General features: G+C 37.5%; 1 protein-coding gene across 1 annotated transcript in view; it reads left to right on the top strand.

Annotated features, from left to right (window-relative positions):
* ADAMTS6 (ADAM metallopeptidase with thrombospondin type 1 motif 6) overlaps positions 1–24,638 on the top strand; it is a 130,264-nt gene that overhangs the window by 65,076 nt on the left and 40,550 nt on the right. Inside the window, exons 10-12 of the mRNA XM_053448027.1 lie at positions 8,559–8,705; positions 11,989–12,130; positions 17,827–17,934. Of these exons, the coding sequence (XP_053304002.1) occupies positions 8,559–8,705; positions 11,989–12,130; positions 17,827–17,934 (397 nt within the window). The remainder of the gene's footprint in view (positions 1–8,558; positions 8,706–11,988; positions 12,131–17,826; positions 17,935–24,638) is intronic.

Genomic DNA, 24,638 nt, shown 5'->3' on the forward strand with positions numbered 1-24,638 from the left:
GCTCTGATCTTGTGTGCAGAAATGGCGAGCTCCTGCCTACTGGTGTGAGGAGGCCGCTGATGGTAAACTCAAAGGTTATTGAAACCCTTCTTAGATTTAAAACATCAGCTTCCTGGAAAAGACCACGTTGTCCCTGTAAAGTTGTGTTAATATTCACAAAAGTCCCAAAAAATGGATTTTTCTTTTCATTTTAGATTGCAGGTCTTCATAGCAGCACAATTTATCTCCCAAAGTCAGGCAAGATAAATGAACCCCTACCTCCATCGCTAGCGCATTCCTTCCTGTGTGCGTGACGATATGACTGTAAAATACTACGCATTTCAAGGTTGTTTTTTTATATTGTAACTAGTAGACAGGGCACTTAACATCACTAAATTCCACTGCCTAAAAAGAGCACTCTCTTTGTTAGACGGCTCTTTCTCACATTTCTCCTCATTTACCCCCTACAGCTTTAGAGCATGACCTCTTGTTCAAGAATTTATTTTATCCTGGAAATTGCTTCCCTTCTGCAACGTACCCTTGAGGTGTCTGCCATATCATCTCTTTTACCTGCCTCCAGAGAGATTAGAAGTCTTGTCATTTTGTTCGAGGAAAGAATTCTGTAAAAAAAAAATCAAGTTTTAACTATTTAAAAAAAAAAAAAAAAAGACACATTGTAAATGCTGTTTATGGCACAATAACAACAGAGACTTTAATTATTATTATTAACTTTATGTATATACATCGCTTCTTTTAATACGTACATTCAAAGAACCGATAAATTAAGTAAGTAACGACCTTGCTTACAATCTGGATGGCAAGCTTACAATTTAGATATTACAAGATTAATAGTAAATAAAAAAAGGCTTATAAATTTGTCAGAAAACAAACAAAACAAAAAATGTAATAAATAATAAAAAATAATATAATAATAACAATTAAAAAAAATAATAAAAAAAAAAAATATATATATATATATATATATCTGTGTGTGTTTGTGTGACCTGCTGATCACACGCGGTATGATTCCTGGTATCTGGTTCTATGTTTAAAAGGCGGTTTAGAGCCCGAACGTGCAAGTGATGTACAGGCTGTAACATGCAAGTTCCTTCTTATTTTGCTGTCTTCCGTTTAAGAGTTGTAGATATTGTTCTTGTGATTAGTTTGGCACAACTGCAGCAACGTCAACAAATCCGTGTCAAAAAAATGGCCCGGAGAACACCTCTCTTAATAGGAAAATTAGAAAGAAAAAAAAATGAAAAAGAGGAAAGAGGGAGAGAGAGAGCAAAAGGACATTATGAAACCCGTTTGTGAACGTTTATATAGAAGTCTGAGCGGAGTACCACACAGGAAGCTGTCAAGAAGTTACTAAATGGGATCATATGGCAGAGACAGAACAATTAGAAAGGAGTTTACTGAAAGGTGAGAGTGCTTAATGTTATACGGTCCACAGGGTGTCCAGTGAAAACTGGAGCGCGCAGGCACACAGCAGGGTGTAATATTTTCCTAAGCCGCTTCAAGTCATATACTTTCTATAGAATCCTTGGTACAATACATTTATATTAAAATAGCTGCGTGCATGTAGGATTACCAGATATTCTAATACCGAGACGCTACAGGGTTTTGGTTTTAAACCCTTTTTCCCCCCCTGAATGCAGTTCCCAAATACTGGGCTGTATGTGTTTTTTTAATTACTATTATGTATGCTGTATCAACCTGTAAAATATGAGTTTTATTCTAATATATTAAAGATATCTCCAGGATGGATCATTCAGAAAGTGAAGATCAAATACCTATAGCTTTATTTTTCAGGTATTCAACAGAAAAAGATAGGGTATATTTATGTTTAAATTAAATATAACCGTTACCTTGGTTTATTAAGTAAGTTGAATCCACCTAAAGAGTTAATTCCAGCAAAAAAAATTATTTCTTCATTCCAAATAAGCCCCATCCAACCATTAAAGATTCTAGTTCTTGCGCAATATCGTTTCCCCCCCCCCAGGCAGCTGCATATTAGCCATTTGTATATGTTCTAGCTTAGTTATTTTAGCACATTTTACAAGACAAACACTTGCCATACTACACTTTTGTAAACAATAAACAATATCCGGACACACAGACTAATGGAGGAAAAGATTTTATACCCTGGGAACTTCATCACCACTGTCATAAAGAATCAGCTCAGTGTGGAGGTAAAGTCACCCAAAAATATTACATGACTGGCAATGGCGGCAGCCTTTCGAGTCCATAGGTACAGCATGTTTATTGAAAACAAAAATGAAATAGAACTTTTTTTTAGCAATTTGAGGATACATTACTTCAACGCTACTGGATTTTATACTTAAGTTTTCCGTTGGATTCTGCTGTAAATGAACGTACACCTTGAAAGAATGGGATGGAGGAAGTGATGGTTTCTTCTCTCATAGTTTGATGTTGCGTTGGGTACATCAGGAAATGATGAGTACAAAGCCAAACTCTTTCTCCTTACTATTCCGAAAGCACGGTATGTTTTTGATATATATATATATATATATATATATATATATATATGCAGCCAATTTAGATTAGTGCAGAAAGACAAAAATCTCACCAGCATACAACATTTAGACACTGCTGATAATTCTGTGCACCAACAAGAAAAGAACCGTACCCGGTCACTATTTAGATTCCAAGCATATTCACAGAGATGAGATTTCTCATGTGGGCTCTTCTACTGCAGGTTTTATAGAAAGGCAGGCGAGGGAATGCCTGAGCAGGTCAACCAAAACGTAGACAGTTGTTTTTACGTCTTATCATCAGGCCTGGAATGATAGCATTTTATACAGTTCCACAATAGAAACATGTTTTTGTATAATAGTTTGTCTTATTCATGGTAAGAGACATAGGGGTTTTTTACCTTAAGTTTAAAGGTCAGTTAAGGTGAGATTCAGGTCCGGTCTGGCAATCTGGCATAACAGGCAAATGTCTGATAGGGTCACAAACCTACCGTCACTGGCGATCCAGCGTGCCTTGCAGAGTATGGTTTGGATCATCACAACTACACGTCTAAAAGTATATAAATCCTAACAAGCAGCTGGGCATATACAGCATATACAGCTGGTGGCCACACCTACACCATTTGGAGGCTGCTGGCCTTAAAGGGACAGGCCTGCTTAGTCATTCCCAGTTATGGCCATGGTCATACAGCTGTATGTAGGTGAAAACTCTTGACCATATGCTATGGGTAAAGGCATATACAAAGAGCTTGTAACAGAGCATGTAACATCCTTCCTAGAATTCGTATGTTGAATTCAGTCCGGGATTCATTTTACAGACTGTGTGTGTATGTGTATATATATATATATATATATCTATATATATATATATATATAGATATATATAGATATAATGTTTTCTTTTCCCTCTGTATCTGGCTTTCTCTATCTCTCTCTTTGAGCCATTCAGGATCACTAAGCACACTTTTCTAAAATATTTTTTTAAAATATTTATCCAACTATAATAAGTCTGGCTAATACAGGTCTAAATTACAAGACATTATAGTCCTAATATAGAATTATAGCTAAATCCAAGTTTATTTTTAATGTTTTCCGTTTGATGTGTATAGCAGGATAATCTATCCACAGAAAGCATTTTTGGGGGAAGCTATCATTACAGTGTTACTAGTGGTCACATTCATGACCGTTATTTCTTATGCTCCAGGAATATACAATTACCACGTGAAAACATCCGGTTTACATTTCGGTACATGTGTAACGTGTGTCCTATTTTCACCTTACAAAAGGCCAGTCATTCATTTTCTTGCTTGTGCGGGTAATTACAACCTGCCTGTATATCTACTTACGTGGTGAATTTGATTATTATGTCTCGTGTCTGTTTCTGTTATAAAAACATACTAGATCTGTAAATGTGAACCAAATACTTCTTTGGGGGTTTCAGCCATTATGATTTATTAGCTCTGTAGGCTGAAATGTCATAAATGCAAGGCTTAGAAAAACATTGTCGGTTTCTGTAATGTGGTTCAGTTTGCGTTAAATGAGAACGGTGCCTTGCATGGCATGGAAAATGTATTTCTCAAGGCTCCGTTTACAAGACCCTAAATCATTGTGCTAAAACACCCTATTGGCGGAGGAAGGATCAATATGTGTCTTCTTCTGCCCAAGATGTTTATTGCTCTCCATATTCTTGGTGTAATAAAGATAATTAACAGTGTATAGTTAACGACATCTGTTTTTAATCTCATCAGCAGTTAGGACTCGACTCTCATTGCTTCTCTGCCCAGGTAATTTTGTTTATACTGTGATAGAGATGTGCCAGTGACAGGCGGTATGTAAGTCCAGCTGCTGGGGTCTATTTGCTGATCATTGACTGACGTAAATACTCAGATGGTCACTAAAGTGCATTTGTATCAATGTGGGTCTGAACCACAATAGTTGTACCACACAGCAGCTTAGATTGTGCAGTTTAGTGAAATGTGTGATGACTATGACATGACTGAGTTCACTGATGTGCATCTGATGACCTAATCTTAAAACTTGAATCTCTACAGTCAGTATAAGCTGAGTTTGGCAACCTGGTAATAGTAAATTGGCATTTTATTCCATCTTGGTAGCGCTAAAGTTTTATCTGGTTACATAAAGTTTAAAAAGACACAATTAGAATTTTGAGATTGTAGTTTGTGTTTTTCAAGTTGCTTCCAGTTACCAGAAGTTACTGTCTGTGTATCGTCGGAAACGTGGGGTAGAGAGAGAAAGTACAAATAAACCAATCCCGTTCCCGGGATCAAAAAATACCCTTATTATAACCCCACCCTAAAACATAACTTTTATTAATATGTTTATTAAAAGGTATAACCAAAAAAAGATTTTTAAAAACACCAGTGTCACCAGTCCTACTATAAAAGGTATACGTCACAGTAACATAAGCTGTGTAACACTAATATTAGGTCGTACATACTGTTGATGGCTGCAGTCCTAACAACAGAAATAATTCAATTATGACCAGTGACAGAGGCTAATTAAAAACTCAGACAAGTAGCCCCCCTGACATGTTTCGCTCCTCAGAGCTTCATCAGATGATTTTTTAATTAGCCTCTGTCACTGGTCATAATTGAATTATTTCTGTTGTTAGGACTGCAGCCATCAACAGTATATACGACCTAATATTAGTGTTACACAGCTTATGTTACTGTGACGTATACCTTTTATGGTAGGACTGGTGATTTTGGTTATACCTTTTAATAAACATATTAATAAAAGTTATGTTTTAGGGCGGGGTTATAATATAATAATAAAGATTTTTTGATCCCGGGAACGGGATTGGTTTATTTGTAGTTGTAACTTACCCTTGTCCCCACTGGGGCATTATTTTGGAATTGTAGAGAGAGAAAGTCATTTGGTCAGCTTATTTGTTCTTTGGGTCATGTTTTTTGCATCGCAGGCTAATCCATTGGGTGACTGTGTGGTAGTTTTTTATGAGTGAAAGATGATTTTAATTGATTCAAAATTTAGCTTCTTTATAAGAAATCATTCTTTAGAGATTAGTAGATGGTAGGCCAGGACTGGCCATTGGGTACACCATGCAAGGTGCCCAATGGTGCCTCCTAGCATGGGGCCACACACACATCATTTATTTCAATTGTACAGCTCTGTGGAATATGATGGTGCTATATAAAACAATAATTAATAATAATAAAAATATCCTGTTTAAAACCAGAGCAAGATCATAATCATGAACCATGAGTTCACCGCTCAATGGTTTATGGTTTTAATAATTTATTCTAAGCTGCGTGTTCTACGTTTTACTGTATACATTTTGGAGGACCACATGTGGATTTGGTTAGGGAAGCATTAGCCCAATCAGGGAGCCAAACCTGGTGAGACTTGTCCATATTCAAATAGTGTACAGTGCTCTCCAATCCAATGCATTTCATTCATCTCTGATTTGTGTGTTATGTTTTGTTAATGAAAGTTGGTGTCTGCTGACCACAAGGTCTTCTGCTGGACCTCGTTGGTCTACATCAACCAGATACAAGACCCTCTGGGCAAGATTGAGAGCAATGATCCTCAACTAGAAAATAATCTTCATGTCCTTCAACTGGCTTTGTTTATATCTTGCTCTCAAACCCAGTTGATTAGAGATCAGTCTAGAATCAATTAATATAGCACAATCCACTAGTATAAAGTACAAGCATCATGTTGCATGTTTTTAGTTTTGGATTCATGACAGTTTACAGCTGTTACTGCTTGTGCTGCTCAGTCCTTTATGTTTTACAATTTTTAAAATTGTTTTCTCAGTTTGCTGAGAACTTACATCAGAGTGTATAAGCACAACCATTAACAATGATTAAAAAATAAACATGAAAAAGTGCAACATTATTAACAATTCCAGTTATTTTGTTGCATTTCTACTGCTTGTATGACAAACTTTTACAAAGTGTGCTCAAGGGGACATATGCTATGCTTCCAATTTTGTGGGAACAGTTTGGGGAAGACCCTTTTATATTCCAGCATGACTCTGCCCCAGAACACAAAGCAAGGTCCAAAAAGATAGGGAGTTTGATGTGGAAGGACTTGACTGGCCGCACATAGTCCTGACCTCAACCCCATCGAACACCTTTGGGATGAACTGGAACAGAGATTGTGAGCCAGGACTTCTTGTCCAATATCAGTTTCTGATCTCACAAATGCTCTACTGGGTGAATGGGCAAAATTCTCACAGAAAGGCTCTAAAATCTTGTGGAAAGTCATTCCAGAAGAGTGGAAGCTGTTATAGATGCAGAAGGGGTGGCAACAAGATATTATGTCTATGTATTTAAAATGCGGTCTTGTAATTTAGAACATTGTGATATTAAAAACTTAAATGCATTAATAAAAAAGCCGCCATATTCCGTTTTATATATACACAGAAGTAAGAAAGAATGTTATCCTGGTCTATGTTGGACTGTGATAGAAAGACACTCAGCACTGCTTAATTATTGTCTTGGTTGGTCCAGATCCATATGTTGATAGTTTGAGCTGAGTGGTATAACAAGTGTCATTTATTCTTTGTATACACCAGTGCTCAAGTGTTCATATGATACCAGGCATTTCCCTCTATGCCAGTCCAGCCTTCATCATGTCTCATTTCGCTCGTAGATAGTAACATCTATGTCTTTTGGAAAATAAGTCTCTGGAAATGCGAAAGTTTGCTTTTTGGCTATATTTGAATTAATAGTTTATATACTAAGTATAGCCCAAAAAAGTGACAAATGAAAAAGGAGCTGAAAATTTTTTAGAAGATTGCCAAGACTTTCTCTCCTTCAGGGATTAAAACCTAAGAGGTTGATTATTCGCTAGTTCCAGACAAAACATCAGCACTGCAGACATAACATCCTACCACTTTGCTACACCAAGAACACAGGCAAAGTATAGATGTTTCAAAAGTGGTACAGATTATATCTACATACCCACATCAGTGATTCACGCAGTAAACATATAATTATCAAGAGGTATACCACATCCTCTCGTGAGGCCCAGACTATCAAGTCACTGTGGATTCTGGATTGGGAATAGTTACGTGTTTATCTACATGCGTGATGTTTGCTGTATGGCACGCACCAATTGCAGGTGCCCCAGACACATTCCACACAATCCAGCATCTAATGGGGAACAGTCAGCATTCAGTAAAATGAACCATATTTCTTCTGCAACGGTAGACTCCTTAGAATTCCCCTAAAGAGACTCTAAATCTTCTCTTGTTACTGTTTCATAAATATCCATTCACCAAACGTTACTGGTACTGTTGGCATTGTTGGCATCTGGCTCTGCCTACCTTAACAAGACCAGGACAATCTACAGAAGTGGGGGACTTTTAATATATGTAAGTTTTGGTGAAAAGTCGTATAAATAGTGAAAAGTTAAAGTGCTCTTTTGGTGCGGCATTAATACATGGATGGATATGATTCCTTGATGGTATTTATTTGCTAAATTGGTACACAGTGTAAAGTTATAAGAAATTCTGCATCTGAACAGAATCTTTATTCAAGGACAGAAGACAAATGTTTTAAAAAATAGTTAACCCTGTTAACAGATAACTATAACGCAAGGTTTGTAAATCATCCCACTCAATCTCATTCTTGTGTCTAATACACGCGTGCACTCTGGGATTCCATTTGATTGTTTCATGCAGGGTCAGTTGTCCCATGGGCTGTCCCATTTTTGTGTGTTTTAATTGTAGTACCAAACATAGCCACAAGGATGTCTAGGGTAGCAGGGCCTTTGGGCAACATTTATATCCCAATTGGATCATTTCTGTGCTCTTTTTATGGGCTTTTGCATTCCCTTCCTTGGACAGGACTGAGTGTATTGTCTGTCAACGTGTTCTTGTTTATTCCTGTGCCACGTAGCATGACTTGTCCCCAGGCCCAATAGTGATATTCCTCCCCTGCCTTTTATTCCAATGGGAGTGAGAATGCACATTTCTTATTGCTTAAACAATTTAAGTCTTATTTAATATTATTTGACTTTTGGTTAAGAAAACAAAAAATATATATTTCTGTGTAAAATGTACCCCTTTTCTCTTCTTCTTCCTTTTTCTACCAGCTTTGGTATGAACCATGATGGAATTGGAAATGCCTGTGGCACCAAAGGTCATGAAGTAGCCAAGTTAATGGCAGCGCACATTACATCAAACACAAATCCCTTCTCCTGGTCCGCCTGTAGCCGGGACTACATCACCAGCTTTCTTGAGTAAGTACTCATGGTGAGCCTTATTCTGATGGTCTACATTTTATGGTTTATACGTTTAATGTACTTCATTTTTATGGGGTTTCTGGTGGCAAGTAGCATTAAAATAGATTTGCGTTAAGAACAATAAGACTCTGACTTTGCATTTATCCCATTTATAAGAAAATATGAGCCACCTGTGTAAGTAGTTTTTAAGTCAGTAGGTCACATAATCCAAAACTCTGCAACATCTACAGTTTAGGGTTACCGTGATGTTTCCTACCTTCTGTAAGGGTCTTTAAAACAACGACACGTTGAGTGTGCTCTTTAGTTTTGGGTAAGGTGGGTGAAGGAATGGAACAAACTACTTAACCAAGACCCGATACCTGGAAGGTGTCCTCACATCTTAACATTACCATAGATTGAATTACATAGTTTCGAGTGGTTATGTTTTCTCTAGTGTTTTCTCACTGTATGGAAACCCCAGACCATACAAGGTTGGAATTACATAAGTCGAGCCTATATTAATATTATTAAATATTAATGTCATCATCATTTATTAGTTATTATCCCATAGCACTATACCAAGAGGTTATACAAACTGTTTCAATATACTAATCCAGAAGGTGCCCTGGTTTCTAGAATTGATCATGTAACTTGTATTATAAATGAGGTAATGAAAACATACATGTCATACCCGCTCCGTGAATCATACTTGGTTACTGTTGGTAGGTTATGGGTCCCTGAGTGGTGGAGCACGCCAGCGTTCCTTTAACAGTAATAGAGCTTAAGGCAACCATTAAATCAATGCCATCCCTAGACCACATAACTTCGTCTTCAAGAAGCTTCTGTGTTTAACTTTATACATATTTCCAGCTTGCTAAGTCACCCAAACAGAACTGCACACATTAGTTCCGTTCACTGCCTGAACAAAACTTCTTACGCGGTTCGGTAAACCTTTCTGCCTTTTGTGAAAAATTATTGTTTTGCCAAAAAGCATAGTTTTGTAAAGGGCATAGCCTGATTAATATGCTGGAAGATGATCCAGAGACGTAGAAAGTAGCTTGTTCTGTAACATTTTTTTGGCAAATGTGTTCAAGTACAACAAAGAAATCGTGAATTTATGTGGAAACATTTTTGGAAACGTATTTTATTTTTGCATGACGTGTACTAAAGGTCTGTGATTTATTATGTGTTGAGATTAGTGTTTCAATGGGATGTCCATCGTCGTTAGCATTGTAACGCGGGCACAAAAAAATATTGCCTCCCTTTCCATCTAGTTACTTAGTTGTGTAGGTTGTAACTAAATGTTAACACCACCCTTTTACTGTTGCCGTTACCATTATAAACAATCGGATGGTACAGTGGATATAGGTAATAGAGCGCATTATACAATCCAACATTTTTTATTATCTGTATTTTCTCCTCTTTTCTATTTTTTTCCTCTTTCGCATGTCTTAGTATCTAATTGTGTGATTAGTCATTTAAAAGTTTTCACTTTTTAATTGTTTTTCCTTTTAACTATCTTATGTTAACCACTGTTCTATATCACACATTGTTCCACTGTTGATGGGATTATGTTCCCAATAACTACCTTTTCACTTTCCTTTTTTCACCTTTCAGTTGCCTCCTTATAATATCATCGACCTTACCTTTCAGTTTACCCTCCTTATTATAATTATAATATTTTTACACTATAATTAGATCATACAGTATGAACACACTCTCTCTATTTTGCTTCCAATACTGGAGATACAATACAAAACAGAAGGTAGCGAGAAGTTGCTCTTCATCACCCAAGGCCTAAATGCACTTTTAGTCTATGATGACTACAGGAGTCACGTAAAAAAAATCTCCTTAACCATAAAATACAGTGCTGTATAAAGAAGTGTATTGGAAAAAAATGTTATTTTATTTCATTTCAGTTAATAAATACCCTCTACAATTGTTGTCGGTCATGCGTTTTTGCTGTTAATGTAGTATAGTTAGTATGTTAAGGGTTTTTGTCTAGTAGACTGGGCTTAAATAACAGCGAGAACACATAAATTCACTAAAATGCAATTGTCTGAAAGCATTTTATTATGGGAAATATAGACGTAGTTAAAAAAAAATACTTTTATTTGATACTAGTAATAGAAAATTGAGGGTCGCCTTTTAAGACCCAACAAGTAAATATATATAGGATATTAATATTTGTTCCAAAATATCACTGTGCGTAATATTGATGTGTTTGAGGTTTATTGTATTTTAGTTTATTCCCTTGGTGTTGCATAAGCTATATTGTTCTATTGTAGCATTTGGCCATTTGTTGTACTTCATAGAGCTGAAATGAAAATCATGAGGTCTGCACGCTAACTATATAAAAATGAACAATTACATCTGACTTCCAAAACAAACAGTCACTGTCTGGCTCTCGTTCTCCCCTGCAAAAAAAAAAAGGAAGAAAAAAAAAAGACGGCTGAACACAGGCTAACCCTTAAGAGAAACTATTGTCAAAACTAAGAGCATTATTACATTTTTTAGCATTTGAAAGACTAAACAGTATTACTGTTCTGACATCTAATGCTTTTTTTTCATATTAGTTTTAACAATTAAGCACATTTCTATCTGTATGTTTTTATGAACACCGATATGTAAAAGCATGTATCAGATTATATCAAAATGCTTTAGAATCTGCCTTTATGGTTCTAGACACTATGAGTCTGGGTTCTTTATGCTTCTAGATTCTAATGGTCGGTCGTATCTTGGTATTATATAGCTTTACTAATGCCCATTCAATATTTACTCACTCAGTGATCACTCAAGATTTAGACTTTTTGAGGGATATCAAGGTCCATTCATAAATAATAATAAAAAAATGAAAACACTTAGCATTACAATCTTTATTATCACATATAGGCCCCTCTGTGATGTTCATGGGTTCCCCTTAGAATAATTGCATGATTGAGGGGAAAGATCTTCGATTTAAATTGTAGAATGGTGATATCGGTTGCCCCTCAGGATACATTGAATGTAAGTTTGGTCTTACTCTCTTTTTTCAGAGAACATATTAGAAAAGAGCATGTGAGCTGAGATCATATAACCACACAGTCTTAGGGATGGAAATCCAATATATTGCTGTAGAAGTTGTCTATTTGTTTAAAGAAACAAATAAAGCTCTGACACCAATATCTGCTGTTAGTACCTTGTGCTCCTTTCTTCTATACCTCCTTGCATAAAGACCCATGTTGTACCCTTGAGATATACTTTTTTTCTCTTCTGAGTTATTCCTAATCCACGAGATATCTTTTTTCTTTATGTTTACCAGTTCAGGACGTGGTACGTGCCTCGATAATGAACCTCCAAAGCGTGACTTCATTTACCCGGCTGTGGCTCCAGGCCAGGTGTACGATGCAGACGAGCAATGCCGTTTCCAGTATGGAGCGACATCACGCCAATGTAAATATGGGGTAAGAAGTTGTCATCTTTACTTTGAATATGACGGTTATAATAACATTCAAGAACATACAGTGAACATACTGTCCATTGTCAGTCACAAACCCCATTGGCTTCAGAAGTTGTACTTTTTGTGCATGTTTGTGCCAGTCCACAGATTGCAGCCCTTGTATTCTTGTATGATTTAAAATTGGTCCTTCGAGGCATGAGAGGAGACTATAAAATCTGCATTTTTGAGTACTTAAGATCGGATGTGTATCTAGTAAATATAACAATCTGCTAGCTAAGGTGTATGTATCTTGAAGGTGCTATAAAGGAAATTAGTCTAAATGTATACCCTTGACCAGTAACAGAATTGAATGATCAGTCCCATATATACAATATCAATAGGGGAAGGGTTTGCATTCCAGGTCCGCCAAGCCGTAGAGGGAATGTCTGGGGAATGAGCAACAATAGATAACTGGGCATGGGTGAAACTTGAAAATGAGCAACCATAGGCATGCGTGGAGATGGTGGGATTCTTCTTTACCAAAAAGATAAAAATCCACTCTAGACACATACCGAGTCTGCATTATTGAATATACAGCAACAGGAGCACCATCAGATCTGTGAAATCCCTAAAAAGAAACACAACAATGACTCAGATTCTAAAGATAAGCTTCGCTAGGACATGATTATTTAAAGGAAGTCAAAACTTCTTCCAACATACGGTATGACATTTCTAGAAATGCCCTCCTTCTAGTGTATAGCTCATTATACAAGCATACTCACGCTTGGACCAGCATCTGCACTTCCATCTCTACCAGTTTGTCCTCAATAATTTAGGTCTTTTTTAGTGTAGATAAATACAAGGACAATGCTTCTTAGCAAGAAAAACAAAATACAAAACTAAACGTTAGGACAGTAACATAAATAATGAGAAGGGGTATCCAGCATGTATCACTCTTGGTGTTAGGGCTCTTGGTGACCATTCGCCAGCGGGATTCTAATTTTATGAACAGCTGAAGAAATAATGCTGCCTTGCCCTTGACCTGTTAGCCGTGGAAATGAATTTTCCCTCTTTTTCCTTCTGATCATGCTATGTTAATTATTCTGATGGTGCAGGAAGTATTATCTTCATTAACCCCCCACTGTTTTTTTAATGCACCTCAATGCATAATTAATGTTGACATTTATTAATATCAAACATAATGATTTTTTAATGAGATTGGAACTAAAATATTTATGCCTAATATTGGAGCTCAAAAGTTTGTCTTTTTTTTTTATTTATTTCTCCTTGTTCTGGCGCTATACCAAGTATAAATGAAAATGGAGTTTAATAAAATACTATATTCAACTTGATCCTCTGAATGTCCAGGCATGCCATTCACTGGTAATACCAATTGTATCAATGAAAATCAGATTTTGTTTTAAATTAATAATCTCCTTGATAACCTTCAAAATACATATAAATAAAAAGCGCACAGAAATGTTTGTAACTGACCCAAAAATCTCAATAAAACACTGCATTAGTGTTTTTATGAATAATAAGGTCTTGGGCAAGCCTCTGCAGGACCCCCCACAGGATCTCCTACCAACATCAGCACTCCTCTTATTTAGCACCCCTTTTTGTCTACTACCATCGGGTCACCTTCCACTGTAATTGCCCCATTTGCCCTGTCCTAAAAAGAGCCCTGGATCTAGCCATTGAAACAACAGCATTGAGTCCATTAATGGAAATACACTTTAAAGCTTCTTTAGTTTTTCTCTACTTTTGCCCCTATTCCTTATAACTTCAATAAGTAACCATAAAAACTAGCAATTTTATTTTTTTTATGATTATATCTTGTAATAGAGTAATCTAAACACTTTCCATCAGTTTAATTATGGGAGGATTAAGGAAAAAGTGATCCTAATGACCAATGCCCTGGGTGGATACCTATATCCATAACAAAACAGCATCCTATCCCTCCTCTTTATATTACACAGATGTTTCCATGGTGTTTAGATAAGGTTTGCTTCTTAATTGGTAATATGATTTGAAACTGATCTGGAATAATGGAAGGGGTTAGGATTGGACTTTCCTATCAAATGTGGTTAAATAAGGCAGGATATTTTCTTTTTATTAAGTGCTTCCTGTAAAATCGATGGGATTTCCCAACATCATGTAAAGATGGCTTTGAATGGTTAAAGGAAACTATGACAGTGTGTGTCTAGAACTGTAATTATATGACAAATGGCTGAGGAAACGTATGAACTTAGATTCAATCCTGGGATATCTCCTTGGCGGTACCTAATTATATTAAATGTCATGTGATTGTGTAAATAGCAGTGCAAAGCTTCTATATACATTATATTTTATATATATATATATATATATATATATATATATATATATATATGTATACATTATTTTGAAGTCATCCAAACATATAGATGGTTCTCGTGTCGGTTTAACTGGATACTTTAGGTGGATGTGTAAAAGTTGTGGAAAGTTTGGCATCAATGCAAATTATTATTTTTTTTTAAATGATACAACCTGAAAAAAAAGAAATCCATAGCCGCTCTATAATGGTCAACCTCTGCTTCTACTACAAGAACAGCCCCCCCCCCAATTATGCATAGATAATATGGGGACATTTCTTAAAGTTCTTAAACGAAGTATACAGGGTCAACTCAACAAGGGAAGCGATAACAGGGACAGTTTAACGCGCCAGGTAGCCTCACCAAAGAAGAATGCATGTTTAGGTAATGTGATTGCTTTCTGAGCATACCCATGGGGGGGGTCTTGTTAGAATCCCTGGAATGTTTGGCAAACTAGCACAAGAGCTCACTGACGGTAAGTATAGGAAAGGGGTAAATGTATACGGGGGAATTCTGCAGCATTCCCTTGTGCATTTGCAAGTGGGGCACCACACAATTTTAAAGGGACCACTCAGCTACGATATACATTAAGGTTCATATGATGGCTGGAGCGGCCCTTTCATTGGGACATTATATTGGGAAGGCCATCTCGTCTGGAAATCTCCCAGGGTAATCACTACTCAGTGTATTCTACCTTTTGCGAGTAGCATATACATAACATTAGAGTAAAAATACTTTTTCTACGGAGTTCATATATGTAAGTCCTGTATTACGTCATAAAAGAAAATATTTTCCTAGCTGTATTATTTCCTAATATCAGAATACTGAAATAAGAAAGAATATATAAAATTTGCCGGTTTGTTCCAGGCAATGTGAAGTGTATTCATGACTTCCTCTGGGCGATGAGTGATTCTGTACTGACAGCGTAATGTTTAAACCCTTCTTACGGGCTGGTTTGTTTACTCTGTCATCGTTTCCACAAGTCATTTCCTCTTTAGAAGAAATAAAATTGACATTATGTCTCGTTTATGTCTCTGTTGCCACTCCACAATATTTTTGCAACATTCAGCTTTCTAGGAAACCTATTATGATTTATTATTGATTACAGCCACATTCTTATCTTGCTGAACCCGTCACAGGCAATTTATATTGGAAAATTCACTTTACAGTGGCAGAAATATAAAGTGCGAGTACCCACGATGGGTTACTATTAGGGTCCTTCAATTCTTCACGGCTAACAAGTCAAATATACATGCACACATGCATATTTATGTGTATGCTATTATTATTATGCACCAATTTTCTAATTATACATAGTTTTTGTTTAAAATGATTAAAAAAATTGTACTCACAGTAACACTTTCTTAAACAAGAATAGATATTCTAATCTTTTAATTGTATTAAGTAGTCTTATCATGTTAGCAACCAATAGATTGTTCGTTCTGATTGTATAATTCATAATAATAATTATCGCTATTGTTTCTTCAAATGAATAAATAAATTAATAAAATGTAATAGCAAAACTATGGTAACACAAGCAGAGAAATTATAGTGTTGTGTTCGAAAATCATTTACTAGATTAAAATGTTAGTGTTAGTAATAAAAAAAAAAGTGAAACACTACTAAATAAAACATAAAAAAAATGGCTTGCTGGTTGACTTTGCACGATGGCTTCAAGCGGCTTTATTGAAAACAGCTGTTACGAGATATTACCTATCGGGTATTTTAGAATATGGCCGGCTTGGAACATCTTCTATTTTAGAACAAAGGCTGCGCAAGTTTAGTGCTTCCTTCGGGGCGCAGAAATACCAGGCATTATAATTAAGTCATTGTAGACTTTCTTTTTCATTTGTTTGTAATTGACAAATGCTTAGATTATGGTCTTATGCATCACTTAATTGTCACTTTCATGTAATGTTAGGATTTTCAGACTGCAAATCGTTCTTTTTTTCTTCATGAATTTTCCTTTTTAGTGGAATGTATAATTACGCAGATTTGGCCATCTCATCCGTGTTGCGTTATTTGTAGGTAATTACTTTTAGTCTTGTCAAGGCGATTTTAAACACCTGGTAGACATTTGTGTTCAAAGTGGTTTTAGTTTCATGCCTGGTAGTTGAAAGAGACAACGTGTAAATGTCAGGAAGGGACTTGATTTATTGCGTACAATAATATATCATATATGTTTTAATGTCAGTTATTATTCACACCTTTTATTAAACTTACCGAACGGTAAAAAAAATAAATGTTTGTTTTGAAAAGAAAGAAATGAATACCGAATCTAAAGTGTAGGTTACTCAATCTTTGTGGAAAAAGCCTTTCTATAATGTTAATGTAGGGTGTGATAAATGATCTGTACTTCTTGTCAGCAAAATACCGGGCAAATTAGGAATTAAGTTAGAAAAAGTTATAACTGCATTAGCTCTGTCCAGTTTGGGGCACTATACGCTAATTGATCATTCTTCATTGTGCTATTTAACGTGCATATTGCGCAACATGATGATTGCGCCATGGGACAAAAACCAAAAAAATATATTCTTTAGCTGTTGTAATGAATATATCATAAGCAATTTAAAGAGATGAATCATCAACCCAGAGCTTTAAATGCCTCCAAGACCACTACTAATATGTATGGTACGTTAAGCAATGGGGCTCCTGCTCTCCTGTAGGGATGGGGTTTATTCACTAAAGGTAGAGTTGGCAGGATCGTTTGCAGAATAGTTGTGGTTTTACCTCTCACTTCACTATTCATTATGAAGGGTCAATTCCAGCAAGTTTCTCTTACATGAATTCTTTTGGGGAAGAGACTTTTAAGAAATCTCTCTGATTTAAGAATACATTATAAGGGGCCAGTCAAGCTCACTGGCGTTGAGTCTTCATAATGTATAGTGAAGTCAAGCAGATGAAACTGCAACTCCTGCAAACCCTCCTGTCAGCGCTCTCTAAAGTGATTAAACCCCTATGTTAGTGTAATAGACATAGCACAAATGGTACCTCATCCAGCACACCAAACGCAAACTCCATCATAATCTTGCAATGTCACTTTTTTTCTTTTATTAACATCTAAGTCTAATAATAGGTACTCTGTATGTACTTTAAATTTAACAAAGGTAGTTCTTGCTATATGTAGCGGTGATGTATATCATCAATATACATTGTAACGCGTTCTTTTAAAACATTCTAATATTGGGTGTTGGAACAGATATATGTGCCAGCATTACCTGTGGTTTACTTCTGTAGCCCGTAAACTAAACAGAATGTCCATATACTTTGTTTCATGTGGAACAGAATGTTCATATACTTTGTTGCATGTGGAACAGAATGTTTGAATGTGTAATTCTGATCAACTTGCTTCTGCCTTCTTTCCTAGGAAGTGTGTAGAGAGCTCTGGTGCCTCAGTAAAAGTAACCGCTGTGTTACCAACAGTATTCCTGCCGCCGAAGGAACCCTGTGCCAGACTGGAAGCATTGAGAAAGGGGCAAGTTCATATTGTTTTTTTTTGTTTACAAGTGTAAATCTGTAAAGGAGAGCAGATATGCCACCTTTAAGCATTCAATACGATGTTGTATACAGTAGTGCAGTTTAAAGGGACACTACAGCCATCGTATGTACTTTAATATATGTGAGGTGCATTTTTGTTCTTTGTTTTGCAAATGCATGGGGGGATTCAGCCGAATCTCTCCATATACATCGGCCCTTTTCCCACGTCTCAGCTAGATGTTGTGAAAGCGATGCGTTCAGCCAAATACACCTCCCTGCATGTGATATACTCGCCTTCAGTCATTTCCAGGGCTGGTTTGGCAAATGCTGTGTGCAGGGTCTGTTGACACCCCTGTGCGCATTTGTGGGAAGCACTTCAAATGATTTCAATGTAAAAAATGTCTATTGTGGAAGGGGGCAGTTGCTGCTGCAGAGCTGCCACTTTTGTGTCAAGTAAGGCAGTCTAGTACAATGGGCTAAGATAACAGAGCCAAAACATATACAAATTACTAAAATGCGGCTCCCTGAAAATATTACATTACGTTAAAAACTGGAACTGTTAAAAACAGCACAATATTTGTGAAGACTCGGTTTTAATCTAATGCTAAAATGGTGGGAGTCCCCCTTTAATATGCTGAGCTCACATACACAGGTTATGTACAGGATAACACAATACAATTAAAAAAAAGTCAAAAAAATGTATTATGGAGGGAACTTTGTATCTTTAATCTATAATCTATAATTTGTAAAATAGAAAGTGTTACTCAGCTGATAAAGACTTTATGTACATGCAGCACATTATTATCCCTTCGTATGTATGCATGCAAACTATAGTGTATGGAAAGCTACAAGTCATTGTGATAATAGGCTTGTAGTTCCCTTAGGCCAGGGGCGTTCAACATGCAGCCCGTGGGCCAAATGCGGCCCGCCGGACCTCGAGGTGTGACCCGTGTGAGATCTGCAGCCAGGGCAACCGGGGTCGCAGGATCACAAGGGCCCTGTTGCTTTCCTGTGGGTTGTGCGCACAGTGTCTTTTGTACTGCACAGGGGAAGCAGAATCCAGCAGAGTCACGTGAATTTACATCATATCACATGACTGCTTCATTCCTGCTTCCTCTGTGTGGTACAAGAGAAGTTGCTTGCACAGAATGCAAACAACGCAGAGGAAAGCAGCAGCCCCTGTGGAAGTCTGCGCGTGACACTGAGGGAGCTGCAGTGCAGGTAATGGGGTGGGGAGGGTGTTTAAATGAGTAAGCGTGATTGAGGGAATGAATCTGTGAATGAATTAGTATATGAATGAGTCTGTGTGTCTGCTGGCAGCATCAATACACAAGGGGGGCAGCTAGCCAGGTTTCAGCATGTCCTGGCTGACTTGGCATGATAGGAGTGTGATTGCTAACAATTTTCGGTTTCGGTCCAGAATTCTCTTTTCGGTGCATCCCTAGAATAAATAGAACCCATTATTTTTTACTTATCCAGAATCCTGAATTTGTAGTCACTTCAGAGGACAAAACTTTCCAGGCCCAGAAATCAGTGAGAGGAAAAGTAAAGGTTTTGTGTTACTTTATTTCAATCTGCATATCTTATTAAAGGCCATATTTTCTCTCAGTGAAAAATGAGTGCGGTTCTCGCACGTATACAATTCTGATGAAGCGGCCCACTGCAGAAAAAACTTAGGCCACCCCTGCCTTAGGCCTACAAATGAATCAAGTGAGACATTTAATAATAATAATTTATATGGAAACCCTGCTTGTAATTAATTACCAGAATTCTTTGATTCTTCTTATTATAATTCTTTATTGGATAAAAGCGTATGGAATGTGTGCGTGGCCCATACAAATGACCAATCATTTAAAGTACATTTCCACGTGGACCTATGTTAGTGTCAGGACTGCTGTATGAATGCATTATTCCGGGATTCTTAGAATGATGATCACCCTTCAATAATTATTATTAGTATTATTATTATATTGATATGCATAGCACCATCATATACCACAGCACTGTACAACAGACAAACAAAACACACCAATTTGGACATACAGAAACAAAAGGAGAGGTGGTTTTCTACACGTGAAGTATACATTGTTATAATAATCTCAGTGTTCTTGCACTTGTATTCTCTCTGATGGGGAATCTGGCATTGTGCAGACGAGGAGTGGGCACAGCTTAAGTGTCAGGAAAGGGTAGAGCCTGGCCAGAGAAGTAACTTTCTCTTATTCCCATGAGTAATTTCCTTAGGCTTTCACATATCTATCACAAACTCTACATGCGCTCAGTTTATTTTTGCCTTTAACCACTTGGGGTTCTTAAAGGCTGATGTGCACATATTGCAGGGCACTCTGTTGCTTGTCGTCTGCCACGCAAAGGGTTAAAAAGCAGCAGTTCAGACTGGATTTATGTTAACAATGGCTACTGTCATCTCCTCTTAGTGTGGACTCCTGCTATATCAGCTGGGCTAGTTTCAACAAAGATCGCAGCGCACTTTGACTTGCAATCTGATGTTTAAATAAAGAGAATGAAAGCTTTTGGGCAGCTGTCACTGTTTATTAATCCTCGCTGACGGCTTCATTCAGAAACTCTGACCTAGTGCCACTTAAATGGCTTTTTCATGCTGACTTGGGGAATGTTAGCAAACCGTGCTAAATTAATTGATTGGCCATTAAACAATGAACCTTGGTGACCGTTAAACAGAAAGTAACATCTGTCTTTGGATAATCATATTAGGGAGGTAATGAGAACCTAATTGTTACCATTGTCCGCTTTTAGTCATGAATCCAACTGTTCCATAACTAGACAGTCAGAAGGAAACACGATTGTCCTTAGTGCCTCATTGTGTAATGAGGTTTAATTAATCAATAATTAACTTGTGTTATGCTGATACATATATCCCCATTCCCCTTTTTTGTTGTCTGTACCCCACGTTTCTGTCGCCAAGAATGATAGAGGTGAGCCTCTACGTAGCAGTACATATAGACAAGTCTATATATTCCTTCAGTTGTTTTATTCTGTATAATATCATCTCTCTAAATTGGAAATATTTTATGGTATGTGAAATTGAATAACATTTTAAATTAAAGTTTCCAAATTTCAAACTAAAACTTTCCTCGCAAGTATCAGGATAGCCAGTACCACCGTTTGCCACGTCCACCGGCATGTTGGGAGGGATTTGTTGCAGCCATTTAGGAGAATATCCTGGAATATGTACTCGGTGTTAATTCAGTGCCTATTAGTGGGGAACTAGAAGTGGATTGGGCAGATGTATGGCTTTTGGGATCAGCCAGGCTCATGCTTGACATTAGCCTATACAGCTTGCGGGAGGAATTATTAGTAAGGCACCATCCTGCCAAAGCTTTTACACTACACTACATCCATTGACCTGGTTTGAATTTATCGTCCATTATGGAGCAGCCAATCCAGCCTGTGAGTAGGAGAGCACCCTACTCGCTTGGTGCACTAGACAGCTGCCTATATGGTGGAGCCGGCCCTTAACATCCTACCCTAGGCTTGGACCAAAACAAGCTGCTGTTGGCATCCATTGACAGGTAGGCTGGGTTTCTCATGTAATTTGTATCTAATCATAGGCTGAAGCAGACATGACCTATATAAGCAGCAAATTCAGTTATACATTTGATTTGCTTTAAATAAACGTTCTGATTCGTGAACCATGATGATGAATTGCCCAGTTAGAAAAGCCCAGTCTTTGGTTTCTGCTGGTAACGGCGGGTCATTTACAGTTTATGTGAAGAAAGGGCTGTTGGCAGTATTGGAAGACAGTAATCCAGGTTTGTATTCCCCGTGACAGCTTACATTCTAAATTAGGTGATGAAAAGGCTTTCACGTTCAGGTGCTGGAAAATAATAGGTACCGCTTTCCCTACCGCATATAACAAAGTAACTTCAGTTACTGCTTTTTGGAAATATATATATTTTTTTAATGTTTGTACAGAGATTTGCAGCTGGTGCGGATGAATAATCTCTGTGATTCAATATTCCATTTAATAAAGTGAGTGTGCGCATTCTGCACTTAAAAGGGCATTTTCAGACTATTAGTAACCTGGATTATTAATTTACCTGATTAAATTGGTAAAATTATAGAGAGGTATTACTTTTTTATTTGGTAATACCTTTTAATGGGGTAAAATAAATACATATTTATTTTGTAAAGTGGGCTATTCTGTAAGGGGGACAGAATTTGGTTTAGTGAAAAGTTAATTTTGGTTAAAAGTTAATTGCAGCTGTCACACACATAAATGCAACCTAATTTATATTATTTTTCTTAGGCAGGTCCTATTAATACAAGGGTTTTTTTTTCTTCCATTTGAGACAGGCAGTGAGTTTGAGTGCAGAAAGGTCCTGGACTGAGTGTACGACCCTGTGCAGGGTCAGAAGATCTGTGGAGTCCTGTAGCATAGTGCCCTAGGACATAGGGTATTCTAACCCACTAGGCAGCTTAATATCAGGATGGGGGTGCATTTGTTCACGGATTAGTAAGTAATAGGGGCAGCGTGAGCAGTGATGAATGGGTACTAAGCCATCTGCATCACTTTCTGCTGGTACTGGTGGACACTATGTGGATATCTGGTACAGAAACCTGCATACATCCTAAATGACACATCAAAATAAAACAATCTAATTAGCCCTGGGAAGAATGGGGTCAGCCATGTTTATTCCATCACTCAGCACCTTGGACAGCACACCAGACTTGAAAAGCCTCTTGTTCTTAGTGCTAAGTGTGGCATACCATGTTGTACTCCGACAGAAGAAGCCCCCCAAAAGCTTGCAATTATCAGGTATCTAATGATAAACAAATGATATGATGCTGCGATCCTCTTTATTGAGATATGTGCAGCAAGCAGTTGGCTTCTGTATGCGCACCCAGACCAGACTCTGGTCCATTTACTACAGAGCTGTAAGGACTCGAAGTTTAACTCTTTGCTTAATGGCACATTTGGGTTTGCCCCAGAAAAAATAATAAACTCACTTATTGAATCTCTCCATGTCAAGGGGAACGGTATCTCAATGGGACACACAGTCCAACTTGTCTTGGGGAAAAAATCATAGTAACATATATGTGGTTTATTGGATGGTTATTACCTGCTCTTTTAGTATTTTTTAGCAAATGGAGCTAATACTTGCATGGTTCTTCAGCTACAGAACACCATATACTGGACAAGCAATTAAATACTCAGTGTTCTGGGGATTTCCTGATTATACGATTTTCAGCAGTTTAAACCCCATCATCCAAGGGCTGCATCATTATACTGGGCATTGTAATCGCACAGCACACAGAGTTCCTCTTATTGCCCACGGTACTCTAATTGGTCTTTATTAGTGATGCCTCAAATCCGAGGAAAATAAAAATAGAGAAATCACTATGCCATATGTGCTTAGAGTTATCTGTGGCTTGTAGAAATGGGTTTTCTCTCTCTTGAATTAGCCCAGTGTATATCTCCTCTATTCTTTACTTAGCTCTTTCTTATGTGAATAGCAGCTATTATATCCTTGGCATCTCTTAGCTGCTTCATCTGGGAATCTGGCTGTGGTCCCATTGACCGGCTTTCACCCTCTCTCTCTCCACTTGTCTTCTAGCTATTCCTTCTCTGTGCATTTTAGACCGGCTTCATTTCTTTCCAGCAGAACCATTTGCATGGAAGCCGTGCTACTGTATGTGACCTGCGAAGGCTATTATGTGGATCAGTCTAACCCTGGCCATGGACATCCATTTCCCCCCAAATTAGAGTTATCCTATGAGCTGGATTGTTGTAAAGAAATGAAAAGTGCGTTCCTTTCTTTAATCATTCCGTATTAAATTGCGGAAAACTCGAAGGACACCCAGGAGGCGTTTATTCATCTAGAATTGAGCAGAATTTGTCTTCATTTGTCCTTAAAAAAGGCGATTTTTGGATTTGCATTTTTTTGAATTGCTCCTTTTTTACATTTTTAAGTGGAAAGTGCCGGGGACTGCATGAAAGGGTAGCTTGTATAAAGTATTTTGCAATAGACAGAGAAACAGCACTTTGATTATATGATGTCATTATCAAATGAATTTGCATATTCATAAATACTGATGCACTTGGATTGCATGGAAATTGCACAAAATTCCCCAAAAACCCACCTGAGCAAAGGGTTTGATCCGACACAAGTGTGGTATTTTCATTACATGAGTTATTGAGTTGTTAAATAGATATACAGCTACCCCAGATAAGATCTGAGATGACTATTTTCTCTTATGAAATACATCAAAGCGCAATGAACATATTTCTGTTGTATTAGAAGAAAAATAGTATTCTTTTTTAAATTAAGTGAGGATCTTCGTTTTAAAAGACCCATCACCTACAGAACAAATACATCGGACTGCCTTACTATATGGGATGTATACACTTATGGAAGGGAACCAATTAGTTATACATCCTCCATACCGCAGGGCAGCATTTATATGTGTCCTGGAAAACATGGCCGGTGTGGTCATCCTAGGGCCAGAACATGTATCTCACATTTCCGGTCCTCTGCCGCCAGAGCCGGCCTTAAGTGTTCTGGCACCCTGTGCGGACTACTCCTGTGGCGCCCCCCCATCCCAAAAAAGGAAAGGAAAAAAATCTTGTCACAAAACTCCTCTTTCTCACCATCTACCACCTCTGCCCCTTCTCACTGCCTTCCCCCCTCTGCCCCATCTCACTGCCCCCCTCTGCCCCTTCTCTCT

Source organism: Spea bombifrons, chromosome 1 (assembly GCF_027358695.1).
Source record: "Spea bombifrons isolate aSpeBom1 chromosome 1, aSpeBom1.2.pri, whole genome shotgun sequence".
In the NCBI taxonomy this organism is placed as follows: Eukaryota; Metazoa; Chordata; class Amphibia; order Anura; family Pelobatidae; genus Spea; species Spea bombifrons.